The sequence below is a fragment of the Pochonia chlamydosporia genome, chromosome 5 (genome assembly GCF_001653235.2).
Source record: "Pochonia chlamydosporia 170 chromosome 5, whole genome shotgun sequence".
In the NCBI taxonomy this organism is placed as follows: domain Eukaryota; kingdom Fungi; phylum Ascomycota; class Sordariomycetes; order Hypocreales; family Clavicipitaceae; genus Pochonia; species Pochonia chlamydosporia.
In genome coordinates, this window is record NC_035794.1 from 3,733,378 (window position 1) to 3,755,502 (window position 22,125).

The window sequence follows — 22,125 nt, forward strand, 5'->3', positions numbered from 1 at the left end:
GAAATATTGCGGTAAGCTGGGACCATGACGGCTCAGCATGCCGTGCATCTCGTGGTGACAGGCACCGTATTTGCTGGCGCCGTTTGGTTTGAAGTTTTATCATTTCGATGTTCCTTCTCCACTAACATACAGTTCGCCTGCCTGCATGTGCATTGTTAGCACCAGACCAGACCAAGACAGTTCAACTCCACCAACCGTTGTGGAACTGGGCTCGAGACGAAACTGGGCCTTCCTTAGGAGCACATCCCTTTCACGTTTTCGCTTTGGATGTTAAAAAGGATCGAGTGGAACTGGAAACGCACGCCTTGAATCCGGGGTCGTCTTGTTGTGCAGATGGGAACCAGCGGAACACAACCTATCAGTATCTATCAATTACTAACTGCATCACGGTCATCTCAGGGTTGACAAGTGGTGATGCCTGAATATATCAGGCTCTACGGCTGTATGTGGCCGGAAGCTCTCCAGCTGTGCAGCTGATGACAGCTGACGCCGTACTCTCACGTCCGCGCATCAAGTCGCAATGAGACACCGAATGATTGTTATTGGAAGCGAACATATGGTTCTTCCGCCGATTTGCCGGCCAAATTCGATTGTCGTTACCCAATGATTGCTCTATGGGCGGCTTCTTGGACTTGCGCTGAGTGAGATCATTGATCCTTTCTTACCCCGATTGTCTGGATTGCGAACACTTGGAAGAAACCAACCCCATCATTGCTCTGGAGCGGTGATGTGCTTGCGAATGTGGATATTAGGTTTGGTGTGCTACAGAGTTCGCAGTCACCAAATGGCTCTGATGAATCTCTTCCTCATGCAGACATATCTCGTATCTCGCTCCCGCTCCCGTCCCACCAAACACTCCTGCCTCTCATTTCCTGCTCAGCGATGACAGCCACAGCGACGACAGTGGCAAACACTCAAGCCCTTTGTTCACAGACCGACCTTTTGTTCTCTGGATGTGAACGAGGTACCAAACGGTCCTAGCCTGGACCCAGATCCAGACGCCATCTCCACTGCAGCCCCTCCCACGGCACCATCGTTGTCATCTGTCAACAACTGATGACTCCTCGACCGAAGGCTGAACGATCTGTTGGTGGCTCCAGGACGCAGGTCTTGCTCACCCCAGTCCAGTCCAGCATCCAGTTCCCCATAACATGGGAAGTCGCTTGCATCCATGCTGGTGGCTGCAGGAGATACAGTAGGCAGGCGGGGGCGACCAGAACCACAGGCACAGGAAGGCTGGAGACTGGGAGCTGGACTTTTATTTCAAGGGACATTGACGGAGTATTATTAACCAGCGCGTGCGTTTTGCGTGCTCAGGTGGAACCATTGTGGTGCATGTGGGTTCAAAGGTCGAGGTTCCCAATAATAATTATCCATTCACCCTCTCCCTTGGTGTCTCAAGGTCTTCACTTTTTCACATCTATTCGGTCATCATTATCAATACTATTGGGGTTGAATTCCGTTGTTTACCTTGGAGTCTCCGATTTCTTGCTGCCCGCCTCTGGCATAAGCTCGAAACGTTGGCTTATCGAGCCCTTTTCGCCCGCGACTTGTATCGGAGATCTGCTCGGAGACAGCACCGTGCAATAAGTCAGAGAGCCCTCGATTTAAGGCTAGCAAAAAAGCACCGGTGATTAGGCAAAAATCGTAACGACCGTGACATTTTGATCGAGATTTACCAGATTTACAGAAAGGAACGAGCGGACGGTGCAAATAACAGCTTTTTTTTTTGTCTTGCCTCATTTTTGTTTCTTTTTCTGGCTTGGTACCAGCACTCGGGTTCTTCCATCAACAGTGGAAGCGTTCACGCCGCCACGGAAACATTGAACGACTTGACTTCTAGTGCGAATATTGAAGACACACCCCACGCCACCCGCCGGCGCCGGCGCTCGCTCGGCCAGCCTCCACACCTTAGACTTCGTCAATTCCTTTGCCCGCACTCCGAACCAACAAGCTCTAGCGCGTGTCAGTGGATAACAAAAGGCTTTTCAATCCTTTCCTCGACAACTCGTACATTCGCCGAGAGTCAAAGCTGCAAAAGCGCCCGTTTACTCGACGACTTTCATCTTCACGTCCACCGCCACTGCACTGCCAGACAGCGTGTGCGGTTGAGTGTGTGTCTTCGCGCATGAGTAACAGCTGAAGCGGCCAGAACCGGCACACCACACAGCCGCAGCCTCTCTCCTACCATGGGCTTTGCTCAATGTTCTTGGCCAATATGGCGGGTCGATGATCTCACCTTATGCTTCCAACAAGAGTACGTGCGACGACACCATTTCGGAGCCATCCCGAGTTGGATAGGTCAACCGCGCGCGATGATGATGATGATGATGATTGCTGACATTTCTGCGTAGCTACCTCAAGGTTCTGTTCCCCTTAGCGGTTATCGTCGTCTCGTTTTTGCGCCTGGCTTGGTCCAACTGTAGGCGGCTGCTTTCCTCTGGCAAGCCCAAGGGTTACAAGCCCATTGCGAACGACCATACTGCTCTGCCACCCGACGACGATGACGAAGATACCGAAGAAGACTCTGATCTCGAAATTCATGGCGGCCGACTGACACTTGCTAAAACCATCAGTCGGGGTTCCATCGTCGAGGCCGACACACCTCATGGCCAGCGGACATCCCAAGCGGTAGAGGAGCTTGCCATCATCGGACTGGTTGTTATCAATGCCATTGCTCTGATCAAGGGCGCCTATGGCTCCGCCGGACGATTTGCGGCCATGACGGGCCTTGTCACTTGGATATATGCTCTGGTTTTGGCCTCTCTGCGACTGTTGTTGGGTGGCACAAAATGGCGTATCCCTTACCTTTGGAACCACACGGCTAGCATTTACGCACTGAACTGGGTGTTTAGCCTCTTCATTTTCCGGTCCGCACTTGTCAACCCCACCTCTCAGCTCGTCCAGATTCTTGTCTGCACCGAGTTCGGACTCATCACACTGCTCTTTGGATTAGCCGCGACAACTAGAAAGGGGAATAAGACAGTGCTGATGGAATGGGAGGACGGGATCGAACCTTCTCGCGAACCGCTTGCAAGTCTATTCTCGTTGGCGACTTTCTCTTGGGTAGATGCCATTGTGTATAAAGGATGGAAAAAGACTTTGGATATTGAAGATGTCTGGAATCTGCTGCCCAAGGATAAAGCCGCCGCAGTAATTGCTGACTATCGCCAACTGAAGAAGACCGGGGCACTTGCCTGGCACATGCTTAAATATTTCAAAGGAATGCTGCTCTTCCAGTGTTTCATGGCCTTCGTCTCCGGTCTCTTTACGTTTGCCCCGACATTGCTCTTGAGGGCCATTCTCGAGTACGTCGAGGATCCAGATCGCGCCCCGGTCAACGTCCTTTGGCTTTACGTCATTGGACTGCCAATCCTCGACACCATACGATCCTATGCCGACGGTATGGCACTGTGGACTGGACGAAAGATTTGCATTCGTGTTCGTGCCATTATTATTGGCGACATTTACGCCAAAGCACTTCGACGCAAAGCCGCCGCCGGCAAGGACAAGGTCCTTGGAGAGAAGCCGAAGAAGCAAAAGAATGACGTCGACTCGGACAGCGAGGGCACTATTGCCAAAATTAAAGGTGCTCTTGGCCTGAAGAAGCGCAGCAAAAACAAGAGCGCCGCCCAAAGCGATGCCGAGTCTGCCGGCAGCGTCAATGGTGACGACAATAAGCCAGCTGGCGACGACGATCAGGCCAATCTGGGAACCATTATTAACCTCATGTCCGTCGATAGTTTCAAGATTGCTGAAATTACGGCATACCTCCACTTCCTATGCGCCGCCGCTCCTACACAGCTTATCATCTCTGTCGTGTTGCTGTGGCAAGTGATGGGCCTGAGTGCTATTCCTGGCCTGGTAGTCATGGTGTTTTTGCTTCCCGTCAACTACTTCCTAGCCAAGGGTTTCAACATTACGTCCAAGAACATTATGAAAGCTACCGACAAGCGAATCAACGTCACGAACGAGGTCCTCCAGAACATTCGTATTATCAAGTACTTTGCCTGGGAGGATCGTTTTGGACGTTCTATTGATGAAAAGCGAGAGGTTGAGCTCAGGGCGCTCCGGTCACGATTCACCCTCTGGGCTTGCGCGGTGGCTATCTGGAACTCGGTTCCAGTTCTCATCACCTTCTTCTCGTTCCTCGTGTACACACTGATTGAGAAGAAGCCACTGTACCCCTCCATTGCCTTTACTGCAATTTCTCTCTTCATGCTCCTTAGGGTTCCATTGGACCAGCTAGGTGATATGTTTGCCCATGTCCAGGAAGCCAAGGTCTCTATTGACCGTGTCGAAGAATTTTTGAACGAGGACGAGACTGAGAAGTATGAGCAGCTTGGGCAAGACAATGTGGACGAAGACGGCGTAAAGCGCATTGGATTCAAGAACGCAACACTGATTTGGGGCGGCAAGGACACAGTCGCCGACGACGGCTCACGAGCATTCCGTTTGATGGACCTGAACATTGACTTTCAAATGGGCAAACTCAATATTATCGCAGGTTCCACAGGCAGCGGGAAGTCGTCAATGCTCATGGGGCTCCTTGGCGAGATGACGCTGATGGAAGGCAATGTTTATTGTCCTGGCGGCCGAAGCCGAGAGGATGTCAAGATCGATCCCGAAACACGGCTGGCGGACACTATTGCATACGTTGCCCAGTCTGCATGGTTGGTCAATGCCAACATCCGGGACAATATTCTCTTTTCGGCACCATACGACCCGCAACGATATAGAGATGTCATTGTCGCCTGTGCCCTGGAACGCGATCTCGAAATTTTGGACCACGGCGACGAAACACTTGTTGGAGAGAAGGGCATCACGCTCTCTGGCGGACAGAAGCAGCGAATTTCCCTTGCCCGTGCCCTGTACTCCACCTCTGCTCACATCCTCATGGATGACTGCCTGAGCGCTGTTGATTCTCACACTGCACAGTGGATCTTCACCAATTGCATCCGCGGCCCTCTCATGGAAAACCGGACTTGTATTCTTGTCACCCACAATGTGTCACTTTGTGTGCCCTCGGCAGACTATGTAGTCTATCTTGACAATGGCCGGGTCACCTCACAAGGATCTGCTCAAAAGGTCATTGCATCCGGCGTCTTGGGCGAGGAGATTCAAAAATCGCGCCCGGCTTCTTCAGCAGGTTCTCGAGCTCCTTCGCGAGTGCCGTCTAGGGTGCCATCAAGCGTTGGTGACGGCGAAACCATGGTCAACAGCAATGGCGACTCCCTAGATGGTATGGGGGCATCTAAAAAGACAAAATCGAAAAAGCCCCAGGTCGATGCAATGGATGAGGGCAAGGCCACCGGTGCTGTCAAGTGGCCCGTCATGAAGGTGTACGCTCAAGCCATGGGCCCCTGGTGGTTTTGGGTCCTGGCAGTCATTGTTTTCAACCTTCAGCAATTAGCTACAGTGGCGACCAATGTCTGGGTCAGAGAATGGGCAAACCAATATGTCGAAGAAGAAACTAGTATTGCGGTCGGCACAATGTCGCAATCGTATGGATCTGAGGCATTCTCCAAGGGGTCTTGGGCCTCTATCGCTCGTCTGGGTGCCACCGGTAGTGTCTCCGAATCGGGTACTGGCAAGGTCTACGGTCAGGTGTCGTTTTCCGCGCTGGCCACACCCCAAGTAAACGTGGCCTACTATCTAATGGGCTTGGCTGTTATTGGCATACTGGGCTCTTTTGCGGCGTTTGTGCGAGATGTCTGGATCTTTTACGGTTCTCTGACAGCTTCGAGAAAGCTCCACGATCGACTGATGGGCGCAGTGACGCGGGCCAAGTTCAAGTTCTTCGATGTGACGCCCCTCGGGCAGCTCATGAACCGCTTCAGCAAGGATCTCGAGGCTGTCGACCAAGAAATTGCTGCTACTGCCATTGGTGTCATGTCCTGCGCGCTTTCTTTGTTGGTGACGGTGGTCTTGATTGCGGTGATCACGCCTGGTTTCTTGATCGCGGCGGCCTTTATTGCGGCGATTTTCTACTTTGTGGCGACCTTCTACCTGCGTGCGTCTCGCGATCTCAAGCGATTAGAGTCTGTCCAGCGAAGCCCTCTATTCCAGCAATTTGGTGAAACCCTTAGTGGTATGACGACAATTCGAGCATACGGCGACGAGAGGCGGTTTATCCGCGACAACTTGGCCAAGGTGAACACGCAGAGCCGACCCTTCATCTACTTGTGGGCATGTAACAGATGGCTCGCATTCCGAGCCGACCTTCTGGGTAATCTGGTTTCCTTCTTTGCAGGTGTTTTCATCATTCTGAACCTGGGCAAGATTGATGCCGGCGCGGCGGGTATCTCTCTGAGCTACGCGATGAACTTTACAGAAAACGTGCTCTGGCTGGTCCGTCTCTACGGCATGAATGAGCAAAACATGAACTCGATGGAAAGAGTCAAGGAGTATCTTGACCTTGACCAGGAGGCGGCGCCCGTGGTGGAAGACAATCGGCCACCGGAATCCTGGCCAGACAAGGGTAACGTCGAATTTGTCAACTACTCGACCCGCTACCGAGAAGACCTGGACCCTGTGCTCAAGAGCATCAGCCTCAAAATCAACGCCAAGGAAAAGGTCGGCATTGTGGGACGAACAGGAGCCGGAAAGAGTTCGCTGGCATTGGCCATCTTCCGCGCGCTGGAGGCTGAAAAGGGCCGCATCGTTATTGATGGGGTAAACATTGGCAAGATTGGTCTCCGTGACCTCCGAGAGAATATCACCATTGTACCGCAGGATCCGACCTTGTTCATGGGCACCATCCGATCCAATCTGGACCCATTCGATCAATATACCGACGAGCAGGTGTTTGAAGCTCTTCGACGTGTCCAGTTGATTGGCGCCGACGAGTCCACAACCCACCCCGCCACGCCAACGATTCAAGTGACTTCGGAGTCCCAAGTCATTCGATCACCAGTGCCTTCGTTAATGACGAACAAGAATGTCTTTCTGGACCTCTCATCGCCAGTGACGGAGTCGGGATCAAACTTGTCCCAGGGCCAACGACAGCTACTGTGCCTGGCTCGAGCCATGCTCAAGAAGCCGACGGTACTGGTGATGGACGAAGCCACTGCGTCAATCGACTACAACACCGACTCCAAGATTCAAGAAACCATTCGGGAGCTTACTGGTACAGTCATTACCATTGCTCACCGTCTACAGACGATCGTGGACTACGACAAGGTGCTGGTTTTGGACCACGGCGAGGTGAAGCAGTTTGGACACCCTTGGGAGTTGATCAGCGATGAGGAGGGGCAGTTCCACAGCATGTGCGAGATGAGCGGTGAGCTGGATGTGTTGGTCAAGGCAGCGAAGAAGAAGTGGGATGAGGACAAGCTGGTGGATGTGGGCGACGCTTAAAGGATATGTTTTGTTTATTTTTCTTTATTTTTCATTTGCAGGGTTAGGGGTAGGAAGAGAAGGAGACGAAGAAGATGGCACCGGCACCACTATTGGAATGGATATACCAAGCAAGGAAGTATATATTACAGTGTCCCAGCGACTGTACAAAGATGGAAGCGGCCAATGAATTTAGGAGGATGAAGGGACTGAGACGATGACGGCTGTGGAAGCCAGAACGAGCATCATGTGTAGTCTCACATGATGGCTTGGTTGGGCAATGGATGGCCAGCGTGGAAAATGCAGTTTGGGATTGATTTTGAATTGTATGCATGTAACGGAGTAAACTTGGTTGTATGGGTAATACAAAAGCTTCAAGATGTTTGGTGTAGTGATGCAGAAGTGTTCAACTCTGCTGGATAAAGTGAATGTGTGAGTTTGCAGCTCGTGGTATCATTCCTGATTGGGAGATGCCGATGTCGATGGTGAATCTGTGGCTGAGTCAAGGCCACGCGTGCGGGCAGGGGCACGAACATGAACAAGAACATGGAACAAGAACATGGGAGGGTGGCTGGACTCGGACGACGAGGGACCAAGTGTCTGAGGTGGTAATTAATGTCAAACGGGATCGGGTTCAATGATAGAGAGTGATCTGTTTTAAAGGTGTTTGCAGCACAGTGTTTCGTGCATACATGTCTGTATCTGGTCTGGTGAGCCAGTTCCAACCATCCATTTGATGTTTGAGGCCAGATCAATGATTGAAGATACTCTGTCAAGTACTCTGGTGTCAGTCGGTTCTAATTCTAGGCAGCTTGCGGGGCAGAATCAACGAAAAACGCCACTTTGCACCCGTTTGCCATTAGCATCGGGTTAATCCTTGACATGTCAGGATAAATTGCGTGGCCGTGGACCAACCAGATGGGCTGGTTTCGGGCTGAGGTGAGAGCTGCGTTGCGTGTCGTGCTGCTGATGGGTTTGAAACCAGTTTGCCTTCCCGTCTCTCTTACTCGCATTTGAATCCCCTCATCCTCTGTTGGGCGGCTGTTTGTTTCTTTCCCTCTTCTTCTCACCGGTGCCTGCGCCTGCATTTGCTGTTGGATACAGTGCTTTGCCTTTATAGTTTCGGTTGCGTGCGTTTATCGCTGGCTGCGTCTATTACTCCGCCGCATACAAACCTCCGACTCTGAACATCACCAACATCACCAACATCACCAACCTCACTCCCACCTACACAATGGGCAAACAATCAGACACCGCATCTCCCAACCCATCCTCCACCTCAACGCCCTCTCACCTCACCGAACCGCCCGCATCCATCACCCTCAGCAGCTCATACTTCCCAAGCGACCACCACCCGCCCCCCTCCCATCGCTACTTCGACGAAGACCCAACCGAAATCTCCAACGACGACCTTCCCCCCCTCTACTCTGACCATGAAGAATTCAACTCTGTCTCCTCAGCGCCCTTCGACCCTCTCCTCCCGCAGGCCACCCGCGGTGACACCTTTGAAACCGTCCACTCGTTCCGCCACGACGAAACGTCAACCTACTTCCTGGACCCGCGCCTCGACCGCGACCCCGACTTCCTCGCAGACCACATCCACAAACTGTCCATGATCCCGCCCCGGCCGTTCGTCAAGATCGTCGGCACGCACACCGAGAAATCGGGCGACAAGAACAAGGAGACCAAAACGATTACCGACTTCGACATTGAGATCGAGCTCACGCACCTCTTGTACAGCGACATCCGCACCCACTCTGCGTGGCGGTCCCTCAACACGGCGAGCAATTTTGAGAAAGTGCACCGGGGCACAATCTTCGCGACCAGGGCGCCTGGCTTCGGCGGCAGCGGTGCCATTCCCGAAGAGGGAACACCCTCCCTTAGAGAATGGTGTCGCCGGTACTGCGCTTCCAAAGCCACACTTAAGTCATTCACTATGGAGAGGAAAGTCGAAGGCTACGACTGGGATATGCTGCGTCGTCGATTGGAGGGTCTGGTGCGGGCGACGAATTACAGGGGCCGCGTGCAGATTACGTTTCCGGTGCGCCATTCGCACATATATGTGTATAATGAGTGTCGTGTGAACCGGTGGCGGTTGACGAGGTGGATTGCCATGATTTTCATGTTTACGCTCTTGTTCCTGTTTACATGGCCGGCGTTGTGGCTGTCTACCAAGAGGTGGGAGGTTGTGACGGCGGAGTGGAGGCTGAGCGAGGCGAGTGACGTGCCGGGGAGGAAGAGGTATGTCTCTTTGAGTGAGGAGGCGTGGTATGGGATGTGGGCGGGGACGATTCAGAGGGCCATGCTGGAGAGGAGGAGGGGATTGCTGGATCAGGGGGATTTGGAGAGGACGAGGGCTGGGGAGGGGGATGGGGAGGGAGGGTTGGCGGGTGTGGTGAGGGCGGGGGTTGAGGCGATGGGGGTTGTGAATAGGAGTTTTGGATGGGGGGGAGATAGTTGTTGATGATGATGGTGAAGGTGGTGTTGTGCTGGCGTTAGCTGGGGTTACTTGTTTGCTGTGACTGTATGTATAATGGTATTACATATTCCAATCATTTTATGCTGGTAGCCACACTTGATGTTGACTTGACAATTCTATTCCACTGGTTCAGAGTTGTAGACGTGAGTTTGAAGGAAGCGGGCTTTGCCTATTAGAATGATATAAGAGTATTTCTGAGCCTCTAATGGTTCCGTCAAAGTTGGCTGTATGCCGTAGCTCGCCGCAGGCGGCCCCCGGCAGGGCTCCCGGAGGGAAATATGGAGTGGAAGCTCTGGAGTCAGGGAAATGAAAGGGGGATAATTCAACCAGAAAGTTTTAGAGGGTTGGTTCGTTGGCAGCAGCAGCAGCCGTTGCTTACTCCTTATCAACGATAGTGTTGGCATAGGTGTGGTATCTTATGCTGGTTTGCGTATAACTTGGACATCATTTTGACTTCTGTGTTGCTGATTGTATTTGATATGCATACCTTCATGACTACCAGTTAACATCAGCTAACTGAGGCCAAACATTCTGGTGTGGGCTTTTTCTCATAACAGTCTTGATACGAATCTATGTTATTAGAGCACCTAACAACATTACATAGTAGCATGTACGACATAAGTTGTATGATTAACATGGACTTTGAGTTTCTTACCACCGCATTGACATATCTCCATATAATTCGAGTGCCAAAACAAATTCGTACAATAAACATGGACCACAAAATATGTTTAGAGTAATTGTACCTTGAGCTTCATACTCTCCCAATACACAAATCCACATCATTGGACGGTAAACACCATCGACGATGCAAACGCATACAACAAATAAAGCAACGTTCAACTTCATACTCTCACTTTCTTTCCCATTGCATAAACGATTCGACCCTACACATCGCATCTACACACATCTGTAACGTCGTCGTCCTGCACAGACCCTTATCTAGATACCTGCAATGATCGACACTGCATATCCCCGCACCTCGACGTCCTCACCTCGCTTAGCATCAACATATCAAACCGTACGAGATTCCCATCGGGCGGGGGATGTAACGTGGCGCGGAACACAGCCGACGGGTTTATTCTCAGATCGACGTCATGTCCTGGAGATGGGGTTTTGCGGACGATTTTACCCTTATACTACGTGATCATGTAACCTTGGGCGGCTTCATTGGTGCGGCTGGGAGTTGGTGAACTAGATAGGGGATCTACACTGGCTATGGATGTCTTATAAGTCGACCAATGTTCCGTAGATTTGAGGATGAGCATCAAGGTTAACCTTAAACTTGGCAAAATGAAAGTCTGGCACCTTGTATCTGGTCTACTTGCCTCGCAAGCCCTCGTTGGTGAGTCTCCATCACGTATCAGCTATCAATTCTCATGTAAATAGGGCTCACCACATCCCAACTCATCGGCATCCCAACCGTTCCATACCAACAATCCGACCAAACGCTCTCCTTAAAAACCATAACCTCCATCATCGTCGACAGCCGTCACGCCAACGCCCGCGATGCCAATGGCTCAACCCTCATCCCCCCCACGCTCCACGACTTCGCAACCACCTTTGCCCAAGACCTCCACGACACGCTCGGCATCACCGCCAAAGTAACCATCCAGGACACCCCAGCACCGCAGAGCATCTTCCTCACCCTCGGCAACCCATCCCACTACCTCGACGCAGCATCGCGTCCCACATCTGAGGGCTACACGCTGTCGACCTCCTCGCACGGCATTACTGTGACGGGTGCTTCTCCCCTCGGCGCCTGGTGGGCAACCCGCACGATCCTCCAGCAGGGAATCCTGAAAAATGGCCTCGTGCCCCTTGGAAGTGGTGTTGATAGCCCCGGCTGGGCTACCCGCGGGATGATGCTCGACTGCGCACGACACTTTTATCCCAAGGACTTTCTGGTTGAAATGTGCGGGTACATGTCCTTTTTTAAGCAGAATACTTTTCATGTCCATCTGAGCGATAATGTCATTGTGCCGATCACGCCGTCGAACTTTAAGGATGTGTATGCCCGTTTTCGCCTGTGGTCGGATAGTCCGTCCGTCAAGGGATTAAACAACTACCAGAACGAGTCGTACACGCGCGCTGATTTCGAAGAAATACAGCGCAAGTGTGCAGCGAGAGGCGTCACGATCTTGCCTGAGATTGAGGCCCCAGGACATGCGTTACCCATCGTGCAGTGGCGGCCGCAAGTTGGATATAAAGGCGCGCTAGATCAGTTGAACATCTCGCATCCGGATACCATTCCCACCATGAAGACGATATGGGGTGAATTCCTGCCCTGGTTTTATAACAAGCGTGTTTCGATCGGTGCAGATGAGTACCAGGGCCCAGAGGCTGATTACAAGGTCTTTGTGAATGAGATGGCTAGGTTTATCGCCTCCAAGGGCAAGGAGACTCAGATATGGGGAACGTTCCCTCCAAAGAACGCCAGTGTCGAGATATTTCGAAACGTTACGATCCAGCACTGGGCGTATGCGTTTGGGAACCCGAAACGGGATTACATCGGCAATGGGTACAGTGTCATCAACTCAGACGAGATGTACTACGTTGTTCTAAAAGTGGGTGGGTATTCTCGCAGCGTCGACATTTCCAAGACATTTTCGGGGAATCCGGGCGGAGGGAAATGGGAGCCCAATATATTTAGTTTGAAAAAGAAGCAGGATAACGTGGATAGGGGGGAGAAGCTGCTCCGCGGGGGGATTACGCCGTTGTGGAATGATAATGGTGCGAATACGAGCGTCTACTCGGAGGCGTATTATGCTTGGAAGAAGGGGATTCCGGCACTGGCGGATAAGCAGTGGGGTGGGAATCTCACCATGGGTGAGTTTGATGGTGTTTTGGCCAAGTTTGGCGGGAGGATTCCGGGGGAGAATCTGGAGAGGAGGGTTGCGTCGAAGGGTGAAGTGGTGATGAATTATACGGATTTTAGGGGTCCAGAGGTGGTGGATTCGTCGGGGAATGGGTATAATGGTAAGACGGATTGCAAAGCGAGCGGTGGAGTGCTACATATGACGAGGGATTGTGGCCTGAGTACGGGTTTGGAGTCCAAGGGGCGGAATTATACGCTCGAGATGGCGATTAAGGTGGATAGTCTGTCGGGGGATACGGTGTTGGTATCTGGGCGGGACTCGGTGCTGATGCTGACGCCGAATATTACGCTGTTTGCGGGTGGTAATTATTTCAGGTTGAATAGGACGGTTGGCTTGGGAAAGTGGCTTGATTTGAAGGTTGTTGCGAGGGGTGCGAGGACGTATGCTTCTGTGGATGGGGAGGAGGATGAGTTTCTGGCGGGGGTTTCGAATTATGGAAAGGGGATTGTGTGGGCGGAGATTGGGATCGAGGCGCCGATTGAGAGGGTTGGTGGGTGGGAGGGGGGATTGAAGGCGTGGTCGTTGAGGGAGTGAATCTGGCGATCATGTTGTTGGTGTTGTAGTTGCGAATAGAGTGAAGTGAATCAACGAATGACGTTTGTCCGCCCCACCATTTTCAACTTTAACCACAATTGACTTCACCCCACCAACATTCAACTCTCCATCTTCATCACCATGGAAGTCTCTAATCCCCGACGGATACTGGCCGTCAGCCTAGACACACAAGCAGACCACCTAAGTAGAGTCATCAAAGGTGCGGCAGCTCCCATAGCCTCCCACTTCAACTCTAACGTCAACAGACCTCACCGGCTCATCACCCTCATCCTCTCCATCCCTCGCCGGCTCAACGCACAATCTCCCCCTCAAAACGCAATACTACACCGCCACCGTCCCCATATGGCTGGACCTCATCGCCTCGCCGTCCGAGTGGTCCGCATCCTTTCTATCCGATGAAGCAGGCGAAGTGCTCGCTGTGCTAGGCGGCTTGATTCTCATCTTTGCACTTCCAGAATCGTCAGACGTCGAGAAGGCTCGCGACCTCATCAGCCACGTAGGTCAAGTTGTTAACGAAGGTTTGGGGGGCTGGGAATGGGACGGCGTCCGACTTGCCGTTGGTGTGGGGGAAAGCGATGCAGATGAGTGGGATGAGTTGTGTGCGGAGGCGGGTTTGGAGTTCGTCCAGTTGGGTGGGAGGCAGGTCACTTTGAACGAATTTGGCGGTATGTTGAGTTTCTACTGTATGAGTGCAATCGAGGGGCAGATTGCTAATGTTGAGCAGAGAAAACGGGCATTCCTCGCGTCAAGGAGGCCCTCGAATCAAATGACTGGGCACAGGAACCGTCTGACGCAGACGACTTCAATCCCGTGTCTGACGACGAAACGGAGCATCTGGATCCTGAAAATCTAGACTTTGGCTACGACCGCGCGGATTTTGAGGGTCTTAAGAAGGCGATATGGGAGGCTAGGCCAAAGGACCATGCTGAGCCTGCTGAAGGCCCTGCATCCAAAGAGAATGCCGGGCATGAGGGAGGTGGAGATGAACTGGATGATGATGAGGTTGTCAAGGTGGAGAGGATGATGCGCAAGTTGCAGGCTGTGAGGGAGGCTGGTGAGGGATTACCTGAGGCGCAGAGGAAGAGGATGGCTGCGAGGGCGGTGGAGGAGGTGATGAAGCAGCTTTGATGTGGCGTGTAGATAATGATTTATGGGTTTGTACGGAGTACTTTTATATGCTGCATGGCATTGACGGGCGTTTTTGATGGTTGACGTGTGGTAGGTTAGATTCTTTGGCGTACGACGGGAATTGATAGTGCTCTCGCCTGTGTTCCATTTTGGCGATGGTCTGTCGTAAAATTGAACATTACCTACGTGTGTATGTTGCGAGCATGGATTGCATCTTCGTCCGTTTGGTTGGGATCGCTGTGTGATGTTCTGGTATGCGCTGGTCCAACATCTTCAAGCCACTTAATCTTCCACCCACTCACTGATTCTGCAGTGATGAATGCTGTATAATTCCCCTGATAGCATTTCCCCCTATAGCACATGGAATCCTGCCTGCCAGGTCCTACAAGAACATGGCCAATTCCATTTCGTGTTGCGGGCCTAAAATTTCATCGCCGTATAGGGTATCAGCCTTCTCGGATTTGGGACATCCCCATTGCCGCCGCAACAGCAACCATAAGCTGAAAAAGGTAAAAGATCACCTGTACCACCTTTGCACGTCTATTCCTTGCTCTGCATCTCGTCATCGTCAAAAGCGGTCTTCTGCAAGCATAAACCGCGAAGCACCACGACTCTTCAGGCGACCAGTGCTAACCACCTCGTCCACCTGGATGTCCAGCAAGGCGGCCAGAGCTCAGGCTTTGAACGCAACTGTCACCACACATGCCATGTCCATCAATGGACGTACCTGCGACCAGGTTCAGCCTTGAGCCTCGATCATCACTCGCCTATGCGATCGCCAGCATTCCCCGTCCGGCTAAGGGACCGCATGAACGCGACATCGAAATAGGGAAAAGGGGAGAAACGCTTATGCCTATGGAGGCGACACAACAATGAGACCAGACAAAGCAATGACACATGGAGTTAGTCAACTCGATTCCAAACTATTTACGCGCGACACCAGCTCGTGCAGCCACAATGGGTCTCACATTCTTAGTCAAAGTCTATGCGAACTCCATGTACGGAGTGCAGTAGACGGAGGCGTAAAACGCAAGTCGAGGGCAACCATCTCCCAGTCTTCTGGGCGCGACCAAATAACAAAATGTGCTCACACAACCTCTTGTCAGCTGTGGACATGCAGCTTTGCATGTATGAAGGATTGTGTTCGGCGGCATCACAGAATTGTTGATGGTAGGTCCAAATCAAGGGATGGCCAAAGCAACACTATGAGGAGCTAGATCAGCCAGCCGGCATGCCCAAAAAACTCACTCACAAGAAGGAAAAAGAAAAAATCTCAGCCATAACAACGGCACTCGAACTCGTGATGCGATACGCGCCGATGGCATGTGGCCGTTGGGCGAGGCGGAGACTAGAAACTGGCTGGGGGCTTGATGCACAGACAGGGTCCAAGTCAGGGGTAAGCATTTGATGTCTTGATGTCTCTCCCGGTGGAGTGGAGGGGTGGGATTGACGAGAACATGGAAGCCAACCGACATGGGCCTCGTCCAGTCTGGCTGGTGCAATTGACATCTATCTGCCTGATCCGCCGGGTTCATCATGACACCCATTGGCATCATCAGGAGGGAAATGTAAAAGTGCTGCGTATTGATGGTTCAACGTTGACGTTGAACTTATAAATATGAATGATCATCTTGTGCAAGAGCCACATTGGTGATAGAAAGCAAGGTAGCGAATAGAATCCCAAGTCGATCTGGTGGGAACAGCACTGGTGTCAAGTCTGCCCTCTCCTCGCACCACCACCAACCCGGCTGGTGATAACTTTGGTGACATGGAGTCAGAGCCGGTGCCAGCCTATTAGACCAGACAATTTGAATGCTTGCCCAGCCACCAGACCAGACGGTTCAAGATCAAACAGAAGCACACATGCGGTCTAAGCCACTGTAGAAACCCCCAAGCTAGCCCGTTTCAATAGACAACCTTATACAGTATATACTTTGATAGACATCTCGAGTTGAGTTCAATATTGGCCAAGAGTGTGGATGTACACAGCGAGCAAAAGCCTCAACAGGGACAGAAGAGTCAACAACCCAGCGGCGGCCACTTGGGGTCGTGGGTTGACCGGTAAAAGCTTCAATTGAGCTGAGCAATTGAACCAGACTTGACCGCATATCGCGTCTGATACGATGCAGACTGAGAAATGCTCCTTCCTTGGAGACAAACGAAGCGATGCAGCTGGAGGCTGACTATACTGATATCAGACGGACGCTGCATGACAAGACATGAGGACCTTGAAGCATCAAGTTGCCTTGCCTTCATTGCAAGCGCCCTGAGGTCCACAGGGAATTGAGCAATTGCTCCGAACAAGACGTGGCGGTGTTGACCAGTAGGATCGGATATCCGACATGTTTGTGCCAGGGGCATGGAGGCGGCAAAAGGAGTTGAGCCTGGCATTTGTTGCAAAAACCAGTGCAGCCAACTTGAAGCTAGCCAAGCAATGATGACGACACTGGACCAGGGTCCTGCCAAACAGTCCGGAACATGATTGACACGAAAATGCGGTCAACCACACGTCTCCAGCTTGTGGCTAAACCAGTCTGGCTTCGTGTGACTGGTGACCGGCAGCATCTGGGCTGCATATGCCAGGAACAAGCGGTCTGGTACCATGCTTCAGCCGTTTCCTCGAACCACATCATGTTTCCGCCGACGCAGCAGGGCAAGGGAGGAAATATTCGATCACCTCAATTCGGTGTCGCACGATACATGCGCTGACGTCCGCACAAGGAGACATGTGCACATATATACTTCAGACAGCTGAGCCACCACATGCTCAAGCTCGCTGGGAAGAGCCCAGCGCATTGTGAAGCATTTGAACAGAACAGAACAGAACAGAACAGAATAGACCCGGCCTGTTCCTTGACGGACATGGCTCTCAGGGGCAGTCAGTCAGCCAGTCATTGTTTATTCGTCGGAACAGTCTCCGCTGCAAGCCGACGGGGGTCTTCCTTGTGCAAACAGCACGCGCCCTACTGCAGGAACACTGGCGGGTCTAGTGGCCCTCTCCACAGTCTGGGCATGTCTGGTCAACTGGTGGTTTTTCGCGGCTTTCCTTGCGTTCGTTGGGGTGGTCCTGTGAGCCTCACCATCAGAGTGCCAGCACAGGTCCATCATGGGTATAGCTTGCGTCCAGAAGCAAAAGTTTCTGCAATTTCGATTTTCGCCTTGTGCCCATGAGTTATCATTGTGGCATGTTCGTTTCCATTCGCACATGGCGCTCCTCGTCTTGCGGCAGACACAAGCCCCAATACTGCCACCACTCAAAAAGTGATATATCATAGACTTTACCTGGGTGCTTGTCTCCTCCAGCTTGGCGGAGGATTCTGGAGTCAAGGGTATCGGTACCGCACATGGCAGGGAGCACTTGCATGCAGCACATTTGCCGACCGATTTAATAGATCATCCGACCACAATAGACGTTCCCAGTCGGGAAAGAGCAACTAACGTGTCTTGGAGCAGGTTTATCTGTTCCAGTCTCGCGGTACAGAGGACGGAGCGGCATGTGTCTCATTGAACGCGCTCTTCATAGCCCCTGAGTTGTCGTTGTTGATCACCTTTCTGCCCCCTTTTTTCGGGACCACTGTGTGTTTGTGCCTGCATGACGGACCGGATGAAGGAGGGCAGAGAATCAATGCCTCTGGCTACCTGCTCAGCAGCCCCGGACGAGTCGGATGGTGTGTAGCTGTTCTGCACTCTGTGTCATTTACGATCAGTTCAGTTTCGAGCAAACTCGCGCCAACCTTGCACTACAAACATGTAGCAGCACTTGCCTGCAATCATACCAGCGTACTCAATACCCTGTACTATGCGCCTCGATATGCGGATTCGTCGGCTGGTAGGGCGAGCAAGAGTTGACCATGATCCTGTGGAAGCTGGTCGTGTCATTCTAGAGACAATTGCCGTGTCAGTACGGAGGAGGTGTCGGACCCTGAAATATCGGAAATCAATATTTGAGCTAAGCGGGGACGACACCAATTCTGCGTAAAACATACTCGCTTTGCGAAGCAGGCCCCAATGCAAGTTGAAATGTTAAAGTATACAGATTAATTACCAGAAAACTACGGACATCTGGTCTTATGCGCTCAACGAACTTGACAATTTGTTGATGTCTTGATCTGAATTTGGCAGGAGCGACGGCCCACCAATACAATCAGGGGAAGCACCATGACGTTTTCCCCAGACAAGGAAGGCCCAATCCTGCTCTCAAGAATTTTGGTCAAAACTTTCCCACAAATTAATTCTACGACAACTTTACTTCCGCAACTCAGGTGCTCGAGCATATTAGGCGTGATCTGATCTGCAAGAACCTACCAGACAGGGTGCCACATGGCGATGCCCTCACCTCAACTCTTGATTCCGCTTCGCCAAGAGCTATTCAGAAGTGCACGGTCTGGTACTCCCTATTCCATACTCAAGTACTCCGTACTAGGTGATCGACCAACATTCACGTTATGCACGGAGTACTGTCTCAACCACGACACGCAAGCCAGACTGGCGACATGTAGTGGGCCATTCGATAACTTTCCAAGACATCGAAGCAGGAAGGGATTTGGAAGCACCGTCGTCGCGACTCGGCGAGTATTGTATACATTACATTACTCCGTATCCCACCAGCAAGGTCTATTCACCGGGGCTGCATTTTGAGTCGTCCGTTGAAAACTACCAGAGTACCGCGTTGACAACTCAAATCATCACCTAGATTGTGAGACAGGATTCACTGCACAATGGCAACGGCCCTGTGGTAATTTGGCTAATCGGTAGCACAGATCGCTTTGAGATCGTTTCATGGTAAAGCGAGCCAATTGCTCGTAGCCCAGCCGCGAACTGAACCGATCAGCCAAAGATTTCGCACCAGCGGCTCCAACAAGACTCCTTGCTGCGCTCTAGAGACTTGATGGGCCGTGCACAGTCAGCCCCGAAGACAGAGACATGACGCATGTACCAGCTGGGTTTGCCTCTTCTTTAGGAGACACCGCCTTGTTGGGACCAGATTCTGACAGATCTGCATGGTCTCTGCTCTGCTAGTCAGAGGAGGGCCTTTCCACTCCATAATGGCTCCAGAGTTGGTATGGAGTACGGATGCACTTCAAAATGCTTCTTTCTAGCCTGGGTACACCAATGAACCCATCGAGACATCTGATAGCGGCCTCGCTTCTTTCGCAACAAAGTGCATACGGGTACCTTGCAGCTTTCACTCCAGGAAACCCGCCACCAATGACATCTGCAGCTCAGTTCTGGAGGGCTTGGTTCAAGAGAATGGAGCTTTGTTGACCATTGCCATCCACTCACCCGCGCCGAACACGGGGCAAACCCTGTGCAACCCGGCACAGTTATGTGTGCTATGCATGTACCGCCACCTGTTGTGCTTGAATCGGTCCCATGTGTCTCTGTGCCGTGAGATGACCAGGGCAGCACGGCTAGCGTTCTGACCAAGGAGGCAAGACAATGCTCCTGAGGTCGGCATGGCTGAGGACTGTGATCGATCACTTTCCCCCCCACTGCGAGAGTCAAGAACCCCCTTGCAGCTGTGGTCCCAGCACGAAACGGCTTGGAAGATAAGACAGCCAAGTCTGGGAGAAAGTCTCAACCGGCACAATATTTTAGCATCATGAATGCCAACGTACAGCTCTGCCGGCATGAGCAAGAGCTCATAATGTTGTCGAAAGGGACCAACGAAATAAACTGACACTGAGCTGCTACAAATGCGTCTCAGTAGCTCCCCTTTGGATCAGACCCTTGACCCTAGAGCAGCCAACACCATTTTTCGCGAGCTTCCTCGGCGCATTTACAATGGAACATTATCATCGCCCTCAAAATAATATGGAGTCTAAAAATTTCATCGTACAGAACGGTACGGAGCCGTAATTTCCAAGACAGATGAGTTAGTCGTATGAGGAATATGTTGCTACTGTTTATATACCAAAACCGCCGGATTGGATATGTCGAATAGGTCTGTCCTCCCCATTCTGCTTCAATATCCAGAGTATGGATACTGTTGCACTGTGTGTCGAGGTTGGTTGTTTTCGTTGCATAAGACTCCGTGCACATAGGCTATGTTGTGCAAGGGCACGAAAACCGAGTTTTAAAACTGGCCAGTTCAGCCACCACGATCCCACCAGTCCGCTCGGCTCTTATCTACGGAATATTATCCAATAAATTTCAAGTCTGGCGACTTGTGGGTGGACATTCGTGCAGTGGGCTCGGCTGCCTCAGACTTGTTCTTGTGAGCTAGTGCGATTCACTCAGCATGGAAGAGCCCAGCCCCAGGAACGAGTCCATTGAACCTGGTCGAAACCAACCAGCTTCGAGGATGGCGCAAAATACAACAAGTCACCCATTGACGCGGACCCCTGCTGTTCCAGCAAAAGGTGGTCCTGCTGCGTGCCTGAGGTATGGAGACCATGCAACAGCGAAGGGCTGGCGCGACATCAGAACCCCTGATAGGATGCTAAAAATGTACTCGACTCCATTTCACACACGTCGATGATAGGAGGAGTTTTCTTACGATGTGCTTTAGTGGGCGTCCTAAAACAACGCTGGGCGAAGTCGGCACAGGGCGAAAACAAGACGGCACAACGTCCTGCGAACGCCCTGGACAAAACCAGTGGTGTTGGCTTTGAGTTTCGTCTGGTTCACCAGACCATGATCATCGAGGTCGCGTTGAAGCAGAAGGTGGAGCATGAGCTCAGGCATTGAACAAGGATGTGGTCGAGAGGGACGGCCCCGAGTGGCGCGACGACCATTTAGGGGAAAGACCAGGAACGAAGAGTTCAGGAACCCGCTCATCTGTCCACATGCGCTCGAAGCCATCCCCACAACGCGCCAACCGCCGGCAACAGAGCAGTAACAGTGTGGCGACCTGTTGGTCCATGAACTTTGACGATCTTTTACATGGACGACCAGTGGTCCTGCCAGCAGGTATGGAGTACGGAGTGTACACCGACTCAATGGATTTTAGGCCGACACGAATGGGGGGTTTCGTCGAGCGAGAGGAGGGCAATAGCCAGCCATGAGAGCCAGTGATTATCGGCGTAGGGCTTCTTGAGGTTATTGATCTCTCAACGGTTTGACAGAAAAGGAGCACTACACGGATAGCTTGTTGATTATTCTCGCTCAGGCAGCAAGTGCTTCGACTGCCATTTCATCAACTTGGCGCACTGTACTTTGTCCACCACATTGGACGGCAAAGTCATGTGGGAGACTCGACGTTGACACACAGTCTCCGCTCGAGCCACTCAGCAGCCATGCAAGCGCAACACGCCATGCGCCGCGACCTTTTTGAGACCAGTTATGGAGAGCTGGCACACGCTGAAAACCAAACGTCTGGTTGTTCAAGCCTGGTGTGCTGAGAATCAGTCTCGTGCGTTATGGGTGTCTTGCATGCCTTGTCCTTGGCCATGTCAGAGCCAGTCAGACCAGTCGGGGAACCAGTCAGATGGGTGGGTGTGTGGGCAAACAACATGCGGCGCCAGCCCAGAAGCCAGGAGGGTACCAGGGCCAATGAGTGGCTGTCTACCAACAGCAAAGTACCCCTGTCAGATCTGATGCGTTTGAGTGGACAGCGACTGGAGCCCGGTTCGAGTTGGCGCAATGGCCTGGCTGGTCTGGTGTTTGTCGTCAAGTTCCTTTTCCGAGTTCAGCGCTCAGGAACTGGCCCAGCACGGCCGGGCACACCAGGCATGGGATTGGCACCTCACACAAAGACACCAGGCCAAACCAGACGAGACCAGACACGAAAAGTGACATGGAGGG

At 52.1% G+C, this 22,125-nt stretch overlaps 5 protein-coding genes across 5 annotated transcripts; all 5 read left to right on the forward strand.

Moving 5' to 3' along the window:
* Nucleotides 1–24: 24 nt before the first annotated feature.
* VFPPC_16331 (hypothetical protein) lies at nucleotides 25–422 on the forward strand (the record flags this gene model as incomplete). Its single annotated transcript, XM_018294084.1, has 2 exons — nucleotides 25–76; nucleotides 160–422. The coding sequence occupies 2 exons, from the start codon at nucleotides 25–27 to the stop codon at nucleotides 420–422; spliced, it is 315 nt and encodes a 104-aa protein (XP_018142615.1).
* A 1,767-nt stretch (nucleotides 423–2,189) lies between these two features.
* VFPPC_06424 (ATP-dependent bile acid permease) lies at nucleotides 2,190–7,359 on the forward strand (the record flags this gene model as incomplete). The annotated part of the gene is made up of 2 exons (XM_018285458.1): nucleotides 2,190–2,257; nucleotides 2,355–7,359. 2 exons carry the CDS (start codon nucleotides 2,190–2,192, stop codon nucleotides 7,357–7,359), a joined length of 5,073 nt encoding a protein of 1,690 aa, XP_018142616.1.
* A 1,213-nt stretch (nucleotides 7,360–8,572) lies between these two features.
* On the forward strand, nucleotides 8,573–9,802 carry VFPPC_06425 (ABC transporter; the record flags this gene model as incomplete). Its single annotated transcript, XM_018285459.1, has 1 exon — nucleotides 8,573–9,802. The coding sequence occupies one exon, from the start codon at nucleotides 8,573–8,575 to the stop codon at nucleotides 9,800–9,802; it is 1,230 nt and encodes a 409-aa protein (XP_018142617.1).
* A 1,308-nt stretch (nucleotides 9,803–11,110) lies between these two features.
* On the forward strand, nucleotides 11,111–13,230 carry VFPPC_06426 (beta-hexosaminidase; the record flags this gene model as incomplete). Its single annotated transcript, XM_018285460.1, has 2 exons — nucleotides 11,111–11,162; nucleotides 11,207–13,230. The coding sequence occupies 2 exons, from the start codon at nucleotides 11,111–11,113 to the stop codon at nucleotides 13,228–13,230; spliced, it is 2,076 nt and encodes a 691-aa protein (XP_018142618.1).
* A 141-nt stretch (nucleotides 13,231–13,371) lies between these two features.
* VFPPC_06427 (alpha and gamma adaptin binding protein p34) lies at nucleotides 13,372–14,379 on the forward strand (the record flags this gene model as incomplete). Its single annotated transcript, XM_018285461.1, has 3 exons — nucleotides 13,372–13,408; nucleotides 13,497–13,913; nucleotides 13,976–14,379. The coding sequence occupies 3 exons, from the start codon at nucleotides 13,372–13,374 to the stop codon at nucleotides 14,377–14,379; spliced, it is 858 nt and encodes a 285-aa protein (XP_018142619.1).
* Between the last annotated feature and the right edge of the window lie 7,746 nt (nucleotides 14,380–22,125).